This window comes from Fusarium subglutinans (genome assembly GCF_013396075.1).
Source record: "Fusarium subglutinans strain NRRL 66333 chromosome Unknown NRRL66333_c0000095, whole genome shotgun sequence".
Taxonomy (NCBI): domain Eukaryota; kingdom Fungi; phylum Ascomycota; class Sordariomycetes; order Hypocreales; family Nectriaceae; genus Fusarium; species Fusarium subglutinans.
In genome coordinates, this window is record NW_023502158.1 from 158,817 (window position 1) to 175,286 (window position 16,470).

The window sequence follows — 16,470 nt, forward strand, 5'->3', positions numbered from 1 at the left end:
CTCCATGGCCCCTGATAGATGGAGTTTTCTGAACTCGAATTATCCTCCAATCAGATCCGGCTAGTCTCCGCATATTGCTCTGGTTAAGGTGTCGGTCCGCGTTTGTTTCGAGTGGCTCCCACTTCACTCACTCCTTGCCCTGCCCTGCCTTGCCTTGCCCGGCCTGGCCTGGGTCGTGTTCTATGTTTCAAAGCCCCATGCGATACCATCAGCATGATAATGCCATCCATCGACCATGACCAACTAGACAGGTTGCATTCGGGGCAACGTTTATTATCTCAGGGGCCTATGACTAGTTGTGCCCATGCCTACATACTTACATAGGTATTGCTGCTGCATATGTCCTGTCCTTGAGGCCTTAGGACAAGCATTAATCTAATATCCAATTCCAGCAACGCCCAATTTGTTTCTTAACGCTGGCGTGATATTGTCTTACTACACGGGATTTTCGTTTCGCTACAGAATATGTTTCGGTGGTAATCATTGGACGAGTACGCATCAGATGGACGGATATCGTCTCGCCGTTCTCTCCGGTGCTACGCTGCGTTAGTCTTGAGTGGCTCACAGCTATCTTGTCCAGTGGAGATCCCATGTCTCTCGTCTCCTCGTCTAAGTCGCGGCAGAGCTTCATGGGACGGAACACGAACGGAAAAGTTACAGAGGCTCGAGGGACGTTACGTATTCGTCTCATAAGCAATCTCCGCAAGACTTGATACTACCTCGTCGTCACGGGAGTTGGCAGTCTGTAGTTCATTCTGCGGTCGTATTTCCCAATTGTCGCTTGGACATGCTCCAAGTAGATAGATTCTTCCCAATCTGGTCAATGTGCCGGATATGCACAGAAGCGGTTTTCCGTCTATAGTACATATGTATCACCAACAGCCACTAGGTAGGTGACCTCTGCAGGATGCATGCGATGTCGTTGAAAGGTCAATCTTGATCTGCCGTTGAACGGTACGGTATTTCAGCGTCGTATCGTATATGTTTCTCGGCTGTTCTGTGACAAAACATTGGCTCGATACCTTAGTACTTAGACTCTGATACATAAGACTTTCTTCTCCAGCTATAACGATCTCAGTATCGGAACTCTAGTTTTCCGGGGGCGCGTCTGTTACAGATACAATACTTGACGTGAAATCCTTACCCCTTCGTGTTTCGTCAAATTCCTGACGTCTCCAACCCCATATAATCGGCCCAGGCTGAAGCATGGTCCCTTACAAACGGCTTACCCAGCCAGTTAGTCCACGAATGAGACATGAGCAAATTCTACACATCTATCTTGGCGAGGAATCACCACAGGCTCCAGAGCTCGCTTCTTAAGTTCTCTGCATGTCAATTTTTCATTTATTTTTACGACCAAGCTTGCTAATTGGCGTCTGATACGACTCATGCGAGCTTGTGTCAGTTGGTTCCGTCCAATAATTCATATACCAGTGACAAGCAAGACAGCCAAGACTTGGCTCTGCTTGGCGTCCGTCAAGCTTTGTCTAAAAGTTTTGCCGAGCGAGTTTACGGTTTTGTCTGATATTTTCCACCGTTCGGATATTTTGGATAATATTCCGAATTGGGGTAAACTTTGTGGATTGCATATACCTAACATTTTGGTACATCACATCATCAGCAGCAACTTGAGCAGTATTCGGTATTGTATCATATCTTGGGTAGTTGTGATAAGCAGGTACTGAGTGACAAATGTCAACCTTATCTTCCATTCCCACGCTCACTTGTCATTTCTGAGACCAGAGACCGATCATGTTACCTTCGGTATCAATCACCCGAGCAAAATACCCCATCCCTCCTCCAATGGCTGTCTTTGGACTTGGCGACGGTTAATACGGATGCTCACTCAACTCGCTTCAAGCTTTCCACCTCGTGATGGAGCGGGCGCACTTACATGGCAGTCTTACCACCAATTGTTAGACCAATCGCATTTGCCTTGGCCAGGATCTCTTCGCAATCCAGTACGCGTAGGGTTGGCAGGACGGGCAGAGCACCTGGTTTGTCGGGATTGTTGTTGATGACATGATATTCCTCGTCATGTTCCAGAAATGCCCCATGAACGGTTTTGCCCTTGTTGAAGAAGTGCATACTCTTGACGCAGTCGCCGACGGCCTTTTGAGGCTCTGGTACAGACTCCCAGCCAAAGAGTTCCGTATAGAAAGCTTTGGCCCGAGGAACATCACGCACTGGAACCTCGAGCCAGCAAATTTGACCGAGTGCTTCCTTGGTTAGGGTCAGCTTGGCATGTTGTATAAGGTAGTCATGTCGATACTACTTGGACGACGTTTTCTTCACACATTGTGAGCGACTGTGTTTTGAATTGCGATTGGTATGTGGCTCTGGGATAAGTTGAATGGTCTTCTGTTCGAGGACCAATTGCCGCAACACTCAAATATATACCTCGGGCTCCTGTTTACCTCCATTCCTGGCAATTCTCTTTCTTTATTCCCAGCTATCTCGATCAATTAACGAAATTCCGTCAGAGGCGGTTGTTGCCTGATCATGGCTTGTCTTGGAGCCAATGGTTATCCCCTTGGCTGAGACTAAGGCACATGACTTGGCGTTCAGCTCGCGCCAAGATACCACGATGCAACGCGTCCCAAGTCTGGTCGAATAATGAACTCTCGTTTTTACGCGGTGCTGGTTTCTCGGAGCTGAGCAACTGTCAAGCGGCGGAGTAAGACGGAGTAAGACGGACAAATTGTTAGGGGATTTGTTGAGCTAAACAACATGGGTAGTACTAGTGTCATGAAATGATATCCTCTTGAACAATGCTAGTTAGTAGCCTGGTCGTAACTTTAGGAAGTACGAATTGGATCGTAGTAGCTGGATATTGAATTGATAGCCCCTCAATGCCATGGAAGTCTTATAGTGGATAATTTAGTGAGCCCCTTGATAGTTCAGGCACTTTGGTCGCCATATACACAGGTCAACGCGGGTTTAGATTCATGTGTTGATGATTTGAACATCCATGTCTCACAAAGAACTATCAAAGACAGCACCAGTAATGTATATACTCAGCCAACTTGACAGAAAACGCACATATTATACATCGTCACAGTTTATTAACATACTCCCACTATCTAACCAAGATAGTACGTCAATGTATTTCATATGATTATCTACAGGGTAGGATCTATCACAGGAACACATTCATGCTAGGCGAAGGGCAAACATGTGATAACTAGCCTAAATGCTTGAACCTCCCAACGCTTTAGTAGCCTTTGTATGAGTGAGTTCCAAAATCCAAAGGAACAGATGCTCGGGCATAGGCGTTCAGTCGCTCATGATTGCGCATAAAATTGAGTATCCTATCCATTAAGAATCTCTCACTGAGAACAGTTGATGGAATTTCGATAGAGCTTAGCTCAGCTCAGAGCTCCAAGCTTCTCATGTCCCCCACCAACGCTTAAGTCAGCCAATCAAACGCACCTAAACACATACCTCAGCACGCGTCATAAGCTAAGGCACCTGTACCATTGACCTACCATCCCAGTCGCATCACCTGGTCGCCTTTACCGTTGCTAGGTCGTCTCTCTTTTCTTGGCTGTCGCAAACCTCCACCTGAGTTCACCAACTTTCAATCATTTCATCACTCAACAACCACAAATTTTATTGGCCATCTATCAAGTTCCGAAGTCACATTCGCTATTATTTCCTTAACCCAATTGACTTCATCTTCTTATTTGGAACGCGTTCAGACCTGATCCGCAATGTCTGAAGCTACAGAGCAGACTGCGCCTGTCGTGGACGAGACGGCCAAGGCCATCGAAGAGCCCCAAGTTTCCCCTGAGAAACCAGCCGAAGAGACTGCCACCCCATCCGTTGATATTCTCGGTCCCTCTGATGCCCAGAAAGCTGCCGACCGAGCAGAGTCCACTACCATCACCCCCCTCATCGGCACACCCAGCGTTGGCACCCCCAACACCGACTACCTCATCGCGAACGATCAAGATCCCAACTCTAAGAAGGTTACAATTGCCGATTTGTCAGCAAAGGGATCTGCCCTGTATGCCCACAAGAACTACGAGGAGGCCGCTGAGATCTTCTCACGTGCCAGTGTTCTTCAAGCCGAAGTCAACGGCGAGACGTCACCTGATAATGCCGAGATCCTTTTTCACTATGGTCGCAGCTTGTTTAGAGTTGGCCAAAGTAAGAGCGATGTTCTAGGAGGACCTGCAGCTTCCGAGAAGAAGAAGAGCGTAGAGGCCAAGCCTAAGAAGCATGCGCAGACCGAGGCACAGAAGGTGACGCAAGAAGGTGTCGGGATTGTTGCCGAGCAGGGAGATAAGAAGACCGAGGACATCAAGGGAGATAAGAAGCCCCTGTTCCAGTTTACTGGCGACGAGAACTTTGACGAGTCAGACGAGGAAGAGGTTTGGAGCTCAACTGAACCATTATTTAGTGGCAGATACTGACTTATACCAGGCCGAGGGCGAAGGTGAAGAAGAAGAAGACGATGATGACCTGGCTACCGCTTTTGAGATCCTCGACCTTGCCCGAGTCTGCTTCATGAAGAAACTCGAGCTTCTCGAACAGGAGGAATCCGAAACCAGCGGCAATGGCAAGGAGGCTGCAGAGGGCGATTCGCCTACCGTCCGGCACGTGAAGGAGCGTCTTGCAGACACTCACGATGCCCTCGCTGAGATTTCTCTCGAGAATGAACGGTACGCGCAAGCCCCCACGATCTTTCAGCTTTATCCTAACCACAGCACTTATACAGATATCCCAATGCCATTGAAGACGGCAGAACCTCGCTCAAATATAAGCTGGAGCTGTACCCTGAGGAGTCGGAGATCATCGCTGAAGCCCACTTCAAGCTTTCTCTGGCGCTGGAATTTGCTTCTGTGACAACTGCTGGTGACGATGGCGCAAATTCCAAGCGTGAGGAGATGGACCAAGGTCTGCGAGATGAAGCCGTCAAGGAAATGGAGCTCGCCATTAAGAGCTCGAAGCTCAAGCTCCAGAATAAGGAGGTTGAGCTGGCCACTATGGCCTCCCCCGAGGATAACGAGCTGGCGCGCAAATCCATCCAGGAGATGAAGGAAGTCATTGGGGACATGGAGCAGCGAGTGAGTCATTGTGCCTCCTGGTCCCTTTGGGACGTTTTTTATTTCTTTTACTGACTGCCTAGCTCGTGGAACTGCGCAATGACCCCATTGACGCTAAGGACATTCTGGGTGCTGATGCTGGACCCATCGGTGGCATTCTTGGGGCTGCCCTTGGCGAGTCTGCTGCCGAGACCAAGGCCCGTGTTGACGAGGCTAAGAAGACAGCAACTGATCTTAGTGGACTTGTCCGCAAGAAGAACAAAGATGAATCTGCCGAGGAACCTGGAGCTGCACGCGCGCCTGAAGCGGAGACTAACGGCAAGCGAAAGGCGGAAGAGCCTGCTGAAGATACTGAGACCAAGAAGACCAAGGTGGAAGCTTAGGGTCGAGGTCAATGATATTAGTTGGCTATTATTTCAGCGGGATCCACAACTCAGGATGGAGTTCAGGGCATTGTCATATTGCGACGCAAGGAAAGGAAAGGAACGGGACGAAAAGGATGGGAATTTTGAAGCAGCCAAATGTTACTCTGAGTATGTGGCGAAATGTAAAACTACAGCTCTTTGATGTACGATTAGTTACGCGGGATGCTCGGCATAATGGACGGATTTAACAGGAAAGGTGTGAGCATAACTCGTGAGTGAAGACGAGGACATCTTTTGTGTATAACCAAGCTCAAACAGGAATCCAGTATGGACATATGAAACCTATGCAACAAACATGAAAATGCGTTCTCATGAAGAATCGCTCAAGCCATGCAAACACCCCATCGTTACTTTTGAAACCCCGAACCAAACTGCAAAAAGGAATAATGCCACTTGACCATCTACTACAACTTGAAACTGCCACTCGAAGCAACCTTGGCAGTCTTTGCCTTCTTGCCATCCACGTCGGTGATTTCTCCCTTGCGGTTGATGACCTTGACGCCTCCCTTCTTGAGCTCGGCGATGGTGTCGCGCTGCATCTTGGCTCTCTTGCTGACAACCTTCTCGCCGTCGACACCTCCAGCCTTGCGCACGCGTTCTTTCTCGCGACGGCGCCGGCGGGCCTTGTCCTCGCGGGACATCTCCTGGCGGGCGACAGGAAGACCGGCCTTGGTGACGACCTCGCCACTGGCTGCGTTGTCTGTGGCACCAGCCTTGTAAACTTCTTGAGGAGCCATGCGACTGCTCTCGCCAGTGACGCCCTGGGCTGTTGTGGGCTGGGCGTCCTCCATTGCGACAGTGGCAACGTCCGCGACGACGGATAGGGTGGGTGCTGTGGGCTTGGGCTTGTAGTGCCATGAGCTGAGGGCGTCCAGACGAGCGCTGACGTCCTTCCACATAGCCTCAACTTCCTTCTCCTCGCGCTGAAGCTTCTCATCTGATTGGCTGACATAAGTGTCTGGGTTTGTGTTCTTGACGTGCTCTTCCTCGTAGATCTCGGCCAGACCCTTTGTAGCCTTTGTATCATCGAGTTCGACAAGACCACGACGGGTACCTGCGGCTGCACCCTCGGTGTCAGGACGTCGGCGAATAACCTCGTCGAACTCTTGAGCGAGAATACGACGCTTGATGAGATCCTCAATGCTTTCACTGACCTCAGGAGTGATGACGGGCACGGGCTTGCCAACATGCTCGAAATCGAGATCCTGCTCCAGTAAAGAGTTTACAGGGCGGTCAACTGCAGCAGCTTCACCAGAGAGAGTCCACTCACGCTTGGCGACGGATGCAGCCTCAAGCTTGCGGATCTCTTCGGCAAGCTTGGCTTGTCTCCGCTCGTGAGCTGAGCGTCTTGACTTGGGATCTCCAGCGGAAACATCGGAGAGAGCATCGTCCGAGTCTTCCTGTTCTGACTCGTCATCAAAGAGATCTCTGCGAACATCGGCCATGGCTCTCTCAACGTCGGCATCGTTTGGCTGCTCGTGCTGGAACTTGACGGACTTTTTGGGCTTACCGCCATTCGACTTTCGACGTGGCGGCGCAAAGAAGTCCTTATAGTAGACGTCGTTGGCATTGAGGCCGTTGTCGTCGTCATCAACAGGCTCATCCATATCCATGGCCTCATCCTCACTGTCACCTTCTGGGGCATCGAGAGCCATGTCACCAAATGTAGGGCCGTCATCCTCATCGTCGCTATCTTCATCTTCAGAGACTGGGTCTCTAGCAGCCTTCTTAGATTTTGAACCTGTTGCAGGAGGAGCCAGAGGATCCGCATCCCAGTTGATCTCCTCATCGTCGCTTGCTCGATCGGTGTACGGATCTCCCTTTGTGTCCTGCTCCTCGAAATATTGTGTTTGCCGGTTGAAATCGTCGAGCGAGAAGAAACCATCGTTGAGACCGTCGGGGTCCTCCTCATACTCTTCAGCTGGTCCATCCACACCCTCGTCTTCCTCATCGCCTTCCTGATAATCGTCTCTACCTTCTCCAACCTCCTCTTCATCATCTTCCCAGTCGTCCTCTAGGCCATCTTTTTGAGCTTCATCCACTGATAATTGCTCCTCCTCCTCGTCGGATCCATCCTGATCGCTGTCGTCCTCGTCCCCGTCCTCGTCTACTTCGAAGCCGTCCTCTCCAAACTCGAGCGTCTTGGAGTCTGATGGGCCAGCGCCGTTGACGGCAACCTCCTTGCGCTCCTCCAACCCTGCCAGCGCCTCCTCTGAATATTTCAAGACACCACCAATAATTCTCTTGGCCTGCTGCCAAACCTGGCCGGTCTCGAACCCATCAATATAGACCTTGCGAATTTTAAGAACATCATCGCTATTGGCAGCGCCTCTCTTGCGCTTGCGGTTTTCCTTTAATCTCTCCTGCTGCTCATCACCGACTTGTGAGGCAAAACCTTCGAGGGTGTGTTTGACAAGATTGAGAGAATCGGTTGGAATGGAAGCTGTGGGTTGGAGAAAAGCGTGTCGCTTGCCATCGGATAGGCTTTCTAACAGGGCCAAGACGTGGCTGTTTGTGAGAGAATCGGGAGCAGCCATTGCGGGCGGCGCGGCAGTCAAGGTATGTGAGGTTGAAGTGAGCGATGGCGACGTCTGGACGGCCATGCTCTGAAGTTTTTATCGGAAGCAGAGCTAATTTGCACTGCTTTTTACCGCGATAACGAATCGTACATAAAAACTGTCGTGTTGCGTGCGATTGCCGTGGCCTGAGAGGACTTTGATAAGTCGAAGCTGAAGACGAGTCGAGATGAAGTGAAAGCGATTGACGGCAGGAAAAAATTTGGGAGACTTGGGTGAGGCCCCGCGACGGGTAGAATCTGGATGATTTGATTGGTCAATCAGCCCATGTCAAGAATCACGATAAGAGATAAGGCATGGTCCATTTGAATATCGATTCCAAGGAAGAAATACTCCGTACCTTACTAGCAAGGAAACGATATTTTAATTACTAACTATATGATACCAAGATATTTGATTTACTCGGATTGATATAAGAAGATTCGTGACGAAAACAATACGTTATCCCACCGCAAACACGCAGATACGCTTATGTTGCAGGGAAAATATAGACACTTGATGACCTCTGATCTCTAGGAACATGAGGCAAAATAGCCATTATTTGTTCTCAGTAGGTCAAATATATAGAGTAAGATCGACTGATATCTGCTATGAGATTTTATTGCATCATCTAGGTTCCGTCTTGTTCTTAATAGGTACATCTTCTACAGACTCTTCTAGGAACCTTACGTTAGCAAGGCAAGGATGCGAAACTTGATTGAGAACTGATAACAAAAAGAATGGTTGAAAGACCGGAGCTAATTATCGACTCAGAATGTCCTTTTCTTCTTGTTTTTCCTCTATAACAGAATAAAAATTTAGCAAAGAAGTACTGCCTCTGGTTCACTAGCAAGTTTCCTAGAGCGATCACGACTCACTTCTTCGTCCCCTTTGTCTTGACATGAGAAGACTTCTAAGCGCGTTACTCATGGCTGCTCACTCAACTCCAACCGAGCCTAGAACATCAATTGACATTACCGTATCATAGGCAGCAACCGAGACAGCAAGGTCTCAACCGCTACTACATCCGACGAACCTGCTAGTGACACCACCACAACCCTGGTTACATCCTGATCATCATTCGAAAGCACGTCGACAACAGAGAGCCTATGGACTCCAACAACTTCATCACCATCATGTCCCGTTGTCTCAGTTTCTATCCAAGACCCAAGGTTTAAGGGGGCGACATGGGCGAGAACTGATGGGACTGTATGAGACAATTCGCCGGTGTTAATGTGGCATTTTCCAAAAGAGTAGCACCCCTCAGGACGTCCGTCGCGCTCATAGTAGCGACTAGTTTGCCCAAGCTAGACACATATCAGCGCTCCTAGACTCTATCACAGCTAACATCACATAAGACTTGTTAGCCCAGGACTAGGCTCTACCCTTGGATCTAATATATAGAGACCCATATCCCCAGACTCAACAAAGAAAGTATCAAGTATAGTTCTCATATGCTCCTGTCTCTGACCCTGATCAAGATTGAGATTTATCCTTCATCATATCCACTCAGAAATTTGGCCATGTCCACAACGAGAAAGTCTTTGTTCCGAAAGGCGCCCCTGTTGAATACGTTCAACGCTCTGCGATCTTCCAAGGAGCAATGAATGACCACCTATATACATTTGTAAGAGTTAACAACCAGGGTGTCGTTCGTTATGTAGCTATTAACGACATCTATGTGGGCGAATACAAACCGGCCTGTGCTGTTCCAAAAGAGACTACCAGTATTTGCGGTGGTACTCAGGGAACTTTCCACAACAATGGCCCAAATTATAGAGCCATGTCGATGCTCCAGGGTACTGTCCGGATATGTGCCCGAGCGTGTCTGGAGGATGAGAGCTGTGAGGTATTCAGCTGGGTCGTTTCCCAGTATTACAAGAACTGTTACCTTTCATCGATCCCCAAGTAGAGTATGGGCATTTCGGCTACTGATAGCGGAGTGAAGTTCTATGATGTATCTTGCGGGCAATGCTCTGAGAACGAATGAATACCTTATCATTTCCCGATGGATTGATCCATCTTCATTTCCAGAGGACAAGTGGATTGTCGGACAGGACAGTAATATCAGAAAACGTAGTGTAGAATAGTTGAATCGCCCTGGTCACTGAAGCATAGAATCCTCAAAGAGAAACTTTGCCAAGATATGAACCGCTGTCCCAGTGATTAGGACTTGCTGCTCCAGCTTGACACCCAATGTACCACCCTCCTCGCCAATATAGCTCTCAACGCAAAATACCATGCCCGGCTCGATAACGCCATCATAGCCAGCATCTGAGAAGTCACCTCGATCATACAAATACGGACACTCCCCCGTAAGACCACAGCCATGCGCCGAGACAAAATACCGGTTGGCCCAACACTGCACAGGAATATCCCACGCGCAATCTGCATACTCGCGAAAGGTCAAGCCCGGTCTGAGGATACTCATGTTGTGATTAACCTGCGCAAGTGCTATTCTGTATAGCCCCTTTTGCTCATCGGTAAGAGGATCTTGGCCAGCGTGAAACGTTCGTGAGAAGTCAGAATATTATCCATGACAACCGACTACGTCTGTGTCTAGAACCGCAAGGTCGTTCTTCTGGATGACATAACCCGCTGACCCCCGGAACCAAGGGTTTGTTCGTGGCCCAGCACTGAGGAGCCGAGTTTTGATATAGTCTTCATTCTGCTCGATCACAGATTTGTGCATGACTGACCAGAGTTGGTTCTCTGTAAGACCTGGCGAGACTGCATCGCGGAGTTCGCCCACGGCGGCCTCTGTTGCGCGAAGAGATGGGACAATGCATTTGACCTCATCGGGCGATTTGATAGTCCTTGAAATTTCTATGACATATTGAGCATCCACAATGTTGAGGCCGAGTTCCTCGAGGGTGATGACAACGTTTGCATTCATGCGCTCCAGACCAAGTGTGGCATTCCGTTTCCCAGCAAGACTCCCAACCAAATCAACCATCTCTTGTGCCCATTTCCTCTCCTTGTCGTGAATCTTGGGGCCGCTGTTCGTAAACGTGACAGACTTTGCTGTACGGACTTCATCGACAGTCTCGTAGCCTTGAGCCAAGTGAAGGCAGCCGGCACACTCAAACATAATGGATCAAGTTGCCGTAAGGAGAAGATACCGCGTTGGAGGGTTCCGTGCTGTGAAGACTTGCATGTTCCGCGTCCCAGTCACATAACGAATGTTGACGGGATCACTGATGATGGCAGCGCCGAGGCCATATTTGACCATCTGGCTTCGTGTACGATCAAGACGACACAGACGAACTGCCTTGAGATCTATCCCCTTACTCTCAGGGGCTCGATACAGGAGAGCTAGACCTGGCTGATCAGTTCTCTCAGCGTGCCAAACAAAGTTTGCCATCGTTGTACTCGATACTTAGGAAGCTACTCTATAATTTCTCTTGCCCTCTTCTGAGTCCTCTCCCCTCCTTAGGCCTGTCTTATAGGAAACCCTATCCTCGCAGAGAAGAGGGGTTCAGATTCACAACCCGACCTCAGAGCAAGCACATGTGCTACCCAAGACCTTATTGAGACTCCCGCAACTCTCCTTCAGCTTGGCTTGTTCCATCAAGACTCGCTAACTTGGCCTGTCGGTGGTAATGCCAGTCAAGTTTTCTCGTCACCATCACCATTCACCACTGAGGCCACACGAGTACCTCTGATAGTCTTTCACCCCCTCAGTCTGTGTATCAGGGTCGTGTAGAACCAATTAAAGGGATATAGAGGCATAATTTCTTTGTGCCGGAAACTACGCATCAGACATGGCTCAACCACGTTAACCTTGACGATACCATATACTGTCATACTGATGAATAGACTGAAGCTACGGGTTCCTTTCCCGAAGTCAACTATCACGCTCAGCCGAAAGTTTTGTCTCTAAATACACATCAGAGAGTAAGCATCCTCTGTGAACCCTTGAGATAACCCCGGAAGTAACAGAATTACATGATACAGGTACCGCACCCGCAACCTCTTCGCTACCAAAATCAAAATCAAACAAAGAACCAGCGACGAAACCAAATATATGCTGTTGAGAAGCTCTATGGAAGACTGTCTATGGATCAACTTCGTGGGATGCTCAAGTGTTTGAACGGCCGGCTAATTTCAAAGTTCCATGGAAGATGGCAGCGGCTGATGAAGAAATCAGGATGTATTTGAATATCGCTGGCACCCGCCACCATGTCTAACGGTAAAGTCATGTCAAAGACAGTTCAAGCCAGATTTGAATGCTTGACCGTGTTTGCATACCGAATGATAGCTGTTTGCCTCATGTCAGATACACACATGTGGCTTCTTACGCATAGACGTGCTCAACTGAACTGAAGGTCGAGGAAACAATCATCACTTTTAACTAAGGTACTTACCCATGACTGATGAGTGAGCCATTGTGAATTTAAAATCATGAATTCGCAGTATCGTGTCAAAGCAATTACCAGCCTGACTAGCCCATGGCATGCATCCCTCAACCCATCATGTACATCATCACCATAAAACCAGGTCGTTACTCTCACCCGAATTCCCATGCCGCTAGCGCCAACTATCATCCCATGCCGTTCCCAAACGAGACGACACTGACACCGAGCCACAATTTCTCATCATACATCCAGGCATAGCCGTGTCAGGCGGTATTCCAATCAAAAGCAGCCAAAGCCAAACCCAGGTTAAAAGATATAGATTAACAGTGCTTGAAAAAGAAAGGAGAGAGACAGAAAAAAAAAAAGCAATAATTAGAACAGAGAAGCCTGCAATCATCTCCAGGAAATAGCAGGTTGACAAGCAGACGCCGAAAACGCCTCATGTCGCGGAATTCCAGCCGCTCTCACCGACCAGAAGCCTAACCGGGCCTCACACTTTCGTACTAAGCAAATGGCATTTCAAAAGAAAAGAGCATAACGCAAGAATGCTCGCAAAATACAAAAAAGCGAAGCAAAATCCGTGTGCTGTTTAGCTTCGTTCGTCTCGATTTGTTGGTATCAAGCAACCCTAGTTGAGATTAGGATATTGTTGAATGTTGAAATAATGCAGCAAATAATGATTTCAGAGAAATGCGGCTGATGCTTGGTTTCGAACCGAAAATGCCGTTTCTTGAAAAACCGATCCATCATGACGATTTGGATCGAATCGACCCTAGATCTCCATACGACCCGCGACATCATCGCTCATGGACCTGTCAGGACTGCTATCGAGCATCTCCATATCCTCGATATCATCGCCAAAGTCTTCGTCTGAATAGGCAACGAGATCTCCGTTCTCTCCGCGATTCCAGAAAAGACCGTCGTCATTGAGCTCTTCGTCGTCCTCATTATATGGCACCAACTCAGCATCTTGATCACCAAGCCAGTAGTTGGCGCGTTTCTGCGCGCCAGCTGATTCGAGATCCCGTTGGTTGCTGTGGTTCCTGGCCAGATTTGTGGGTCGGAGAGTTGGGCTATGAGACGAGATAACTGGCACAACGCGGACGTAAAGATATGCCACTCTTTTCAAGGTGCGGTTGAAGAAGAAGTAGTGTGAAGCCCAGATCGCACTCTCGTCTTCTTCAAAAGGGTCGCTCTCGGGGTTGTAGCTGAAAATAGTGCACTCGTTGAGATGCATCTCCTTGTCGATCAATGACCAGCATTGGGGGCCCCATATCGAGGTTGTCTCACTGCCTAGCGAGGAGCCGAGAGATTTGGGTTCGAAGTTAGGTCTTACGTTCTGAAGAATTGAATCGAGGTTGACCATGACGCGACGAAGATGTCGCTCGCGTTTGAAGTCGTTGGGTCGAAGGACATGAGAGAAATCGTAGTGTGGATGACTCGCATTCAGCGTCGCGATAAGGTATGCAAATGTCTTGCGACTCGAGAGCTCGGACAAGGGGCCGAAAGCACTTGAGTGTGAAAATAGCTGCATGCTCGGTGATGTCGCAAGCATGTGAGCGCGCTCAGGTGGTGATAGGCTGGCGCCGAGCTTGAGAAGGGCTTCGTGTTGTGAGTTCAGATCGTTGTCGATGTTTTTGTAGAGCTTCTTGTCGGAACCTGTTGATTTCGTTGTGTAGAGATCGCATCCGCCTGTCACGCTACAGTCGGGTGTGTTGTAGTTCAGCGCGCTCGTCACTGCCTCGAAGTCTTGTACTGGTAGATACTGCATGTGGGCGTTAGCATGTGTCGGACCAGAGGTTCCTCCTCGGGGTCCTGGGGCTGCTAACCTTCATCTTGAAAGCGGAAGAGCACTTTGGGGTCGATTCTGTGGTGTTAATGTCGCGGCGTTGATGCGCTGGACCGTGAATCCGTGATGCGACTGACTGATTGAGGGCGCAGTCAAAGGAACAGATTGCGTCAGCGTGGAGTCGTGGTGGGCCGGAGTCGGAAGGTGACAGTTGTCGAGATACGGGAAAGATGGCGGTAAGCGTACGATGGCCGATGTCATAAAACACGATGTCGAAATCGGTTGCGACAATCGATAATGCGACGATACGGGGGTGGTAATGATAATTGAGGAGAAAGAGGGGGATAATAGGGTGAGGATGAGGATGATTGGGAGTGGGCGGAAGGAAGTCGGGAATTATAGATCGCCGGAGCCAGGAGCAGGTGCAGTTCGGCGGGGGGGCGAGGTCAGGAACTTAATTCGCGGTGGTAACTTTGAAAGCCCTGGACGGAGTAATCGGCGGCAGACTGGTTATTGTAACGTTGGGAGATACAGTGCAGCCGGCAAGGACCCTGAGAATCTAAAAGACCGGAGATAAAAAGAGATTGGTTGGCGATGACGGGAGATAATAATAGGCGCTGATCAAGATTGGACAGGAGATTGCCGAGAACCTGGTCGATTCAACTGATGAAAGGGGGAGATTTTGGATAGAGATAAGCAAGTAACAGGGTTGAGGTTGAGGTTGAGTTGGTGAATACATTAGCAATAAACAAAAAGATAAGGTAGGAAAGGAACCTGGTTAATTTATTATGAGACCAAGGAAACACATGATGACTGATTGAGGGGCCGCAATGGAAAGGATGGATAGGCCTTGAATTGATGGAATTGGCCGGCTTCGGGATAGAATGGTTGGAGTAGAATGGGATGACCTGTTGGGTTGTCTGAGGTTAGCGGATGAACGGTAACTCTGTCTCTCGCTTGCATTGCGTTCTCGTTAAACAAAGACATTTGAGTCCACTCAAATCTGGTGTGATCCTTTGCTGCAGCCAGCCACGGGATCTCAAAATCAGTCACTATCGCTGAGAGCTGAGTTGAGCTGGGGTGAGCTTGGACCGGTCCCGGCTCTGGTCCGGCCAATGCTGAAGATTTCCGGGGATCGCGTCAGTTCTCGGTACTGCCAGTTAAGCCATGGATATCAACGGGAGCCAAGAGACCCCCCCGCAAGCCTCATGCTTCATCCTTTGGCTCTCATGAGAGCAACATCAGGGAATTTGCTTTGATCAATTCTTCAGTGCCAACTTACAATCCAATCGTCTCGCACATGTTCCTAATTACGATCTGTTGTTCGAAGACCCGAATGTGTAAGTTTGGCGTATCGTAATAGGGGGAATGCTCTGGCGGCAACTCCACGCGATTGATCAGCGATAGCGAATGGGGCTGAACTCCGAAACCACGCGCTTCAGTCGACCGCTAGGATGGTATAGCACATCGCCTCTGATGGATGGGCCAGATCCATCTTCAGTCACCGTCTAACGTCAGTTGGAAATTGGAGAAACAGAAAACAAGAAACAGAAATAAGCATATGAGGTCAATCGTTTTCTCTTGATTCCAGTTGCGGGCCGAGGTGTTGCGACAGAGCAGTGCGGTTGATTTCGGCTTCGATAAGCACAGGAGGTGACCCAACGTGCCAGACCTGACTATTTTCAGTGGGACACAGCCTCTGATGACGATCATTGCTGTTGTTCAAGGCTCGCTCTCCTCTCACTATTTCGTCGACGTTTGATCGATGACGGGTCGAAGGCCAGAGACAATCTCTCTGCGCTGCCCGTTGTAGCTGTCGCAACACCATCGCCCACAGGCCTCATCTCTGGATACGAAAGAAGGTGGTTTTCCACCGTCAAAGATCTACAAAACAAGACCAACACGGTCGGAGACTGCCAAAAACACCATCTGCGCCTATTCCCACGATGTAAACATGCGTGTCCTCTCTTCCCATCGAAGAGATGCTCAGCCGCCTGAGACTTTCCCATTACAGAATTCCTGACTCCTTGAGCGACGCCAATACTTGTTCGTCGGCCTGTTGAACCAAAGTTAATTCTCGGCCAGTGAATATACTGCAACTCGTATGAAAACGCTTGGTAGGTATTGATCGATCGCCTCAATCCGACGCTTCGGGAGCGGTGTCGAATTGATGTTGCGTAGCAATTAAAAGGCCGTCAAGGAGGTTTACATGATCTTTGTAACTTCGTCCTCGACCTTATTGGAGGCTTGGCGTCAGCTGTCTTGCGACGATTTGGCGGGGCGGGCGGGTGG

General features: G+C 49.2%; 5 protein-coding genes across 5 annotated transcripts; 1 reads left to right on the forward strand and 4 right to left on the reverse strand.

The window, feature by feature from the left end:
• Nucleotides 1–1,890: 1,890 nt before the first annotated feature.
• On the reverse strand, nt 1,891–2,299 carry FSUBG_7458 (uncharacterized protein; the record flags this gene model as incomplete). The annotated part of the gene is made up of 2 exons (XM_036685765.1): nt 1,891–2,223; nt 2,273–2,299. 2 exons carry the CDS (start codon nt 2,297–2,299, stop codon nt 1,891–1,893), a joined length of 360 nt encoding a protein of 119 aa, XP_036537066.1.
• Nucleotides 2,300–3,713: 1,414 nt separating this feature from the next.
• FSUBG_7459 (HAT1-interacting factor 1) lies at nt 3,714–5,434 on the forward strand (the record flags this gene model as incomplete). Its single annotated transcript, XM_036685766.1, has 4 exons — nt 3,714–4,376; nt 4,429–4,667; nt 4,724–5,072; nt 5,135–5,434. 4 exons carry the CDS (start codon nt 3,714–3,716, stop codon nt 5,432–5,434), a joined length of 1,551 nt encoding a protein of 516 aa, XP_036537067.1.
• Nucleotides 5,435–5,880: 446 nt separating this feature from the next.
• On the reverse strand, nt 5,881–8,013 carry FSUBG_7460 (u3 snoRNP; the record flags this gene model as incomplete). Its single annotated transcript, XM_036685768.1, has 1 exon — nt 5,881–8,013. The coding sequence occupies one exon, from the start codon at nt 8,011–8,013 to the stop codon at nt 5,881–5,883; it is 2,133 nt and encodes a 710-aa protein (XP_036537068.1).
• A 2,122-nt stretch (nt 8,014–10,135) lies between these two features.
• FSUBG_7461 (peptidase yqhT) lies at nt 10,136–11,122 on the reverse strand (the record flags this gene model as incomplete). Its single annotated transcript, XM_036685769.1, has 2 exons — nt 10,136–10,474; nt 10,580–11,122. 2 exons carry the CDS (start codon nt 11,120–11,122, stop codon nt 10,136–10,138), a joined length of 882 nt encoding a protein of 293 aa, XP_036537069.1.
• Nucleotides 11,123–13,161: 2,039 nt separating this feature from the next.
• Nucleotides 13,162–14,160, reverse strand: FSUBG_7462 (MAF1-like protein; the record flags this gene model as incomplete). The annotated part of the gene is made up of 1 exon (XM_036685770.1): nt 13,162–14,160. One exon carries the CDS (start codon nt 14,158–14,160, stop codon nt 13,162–13,164), a length of 999 nt encoding a protein of 332 aa, XP_036537070.1.
• Nucleotides 14,161–16,470: the final 2,310 nt, after the last annotated feature.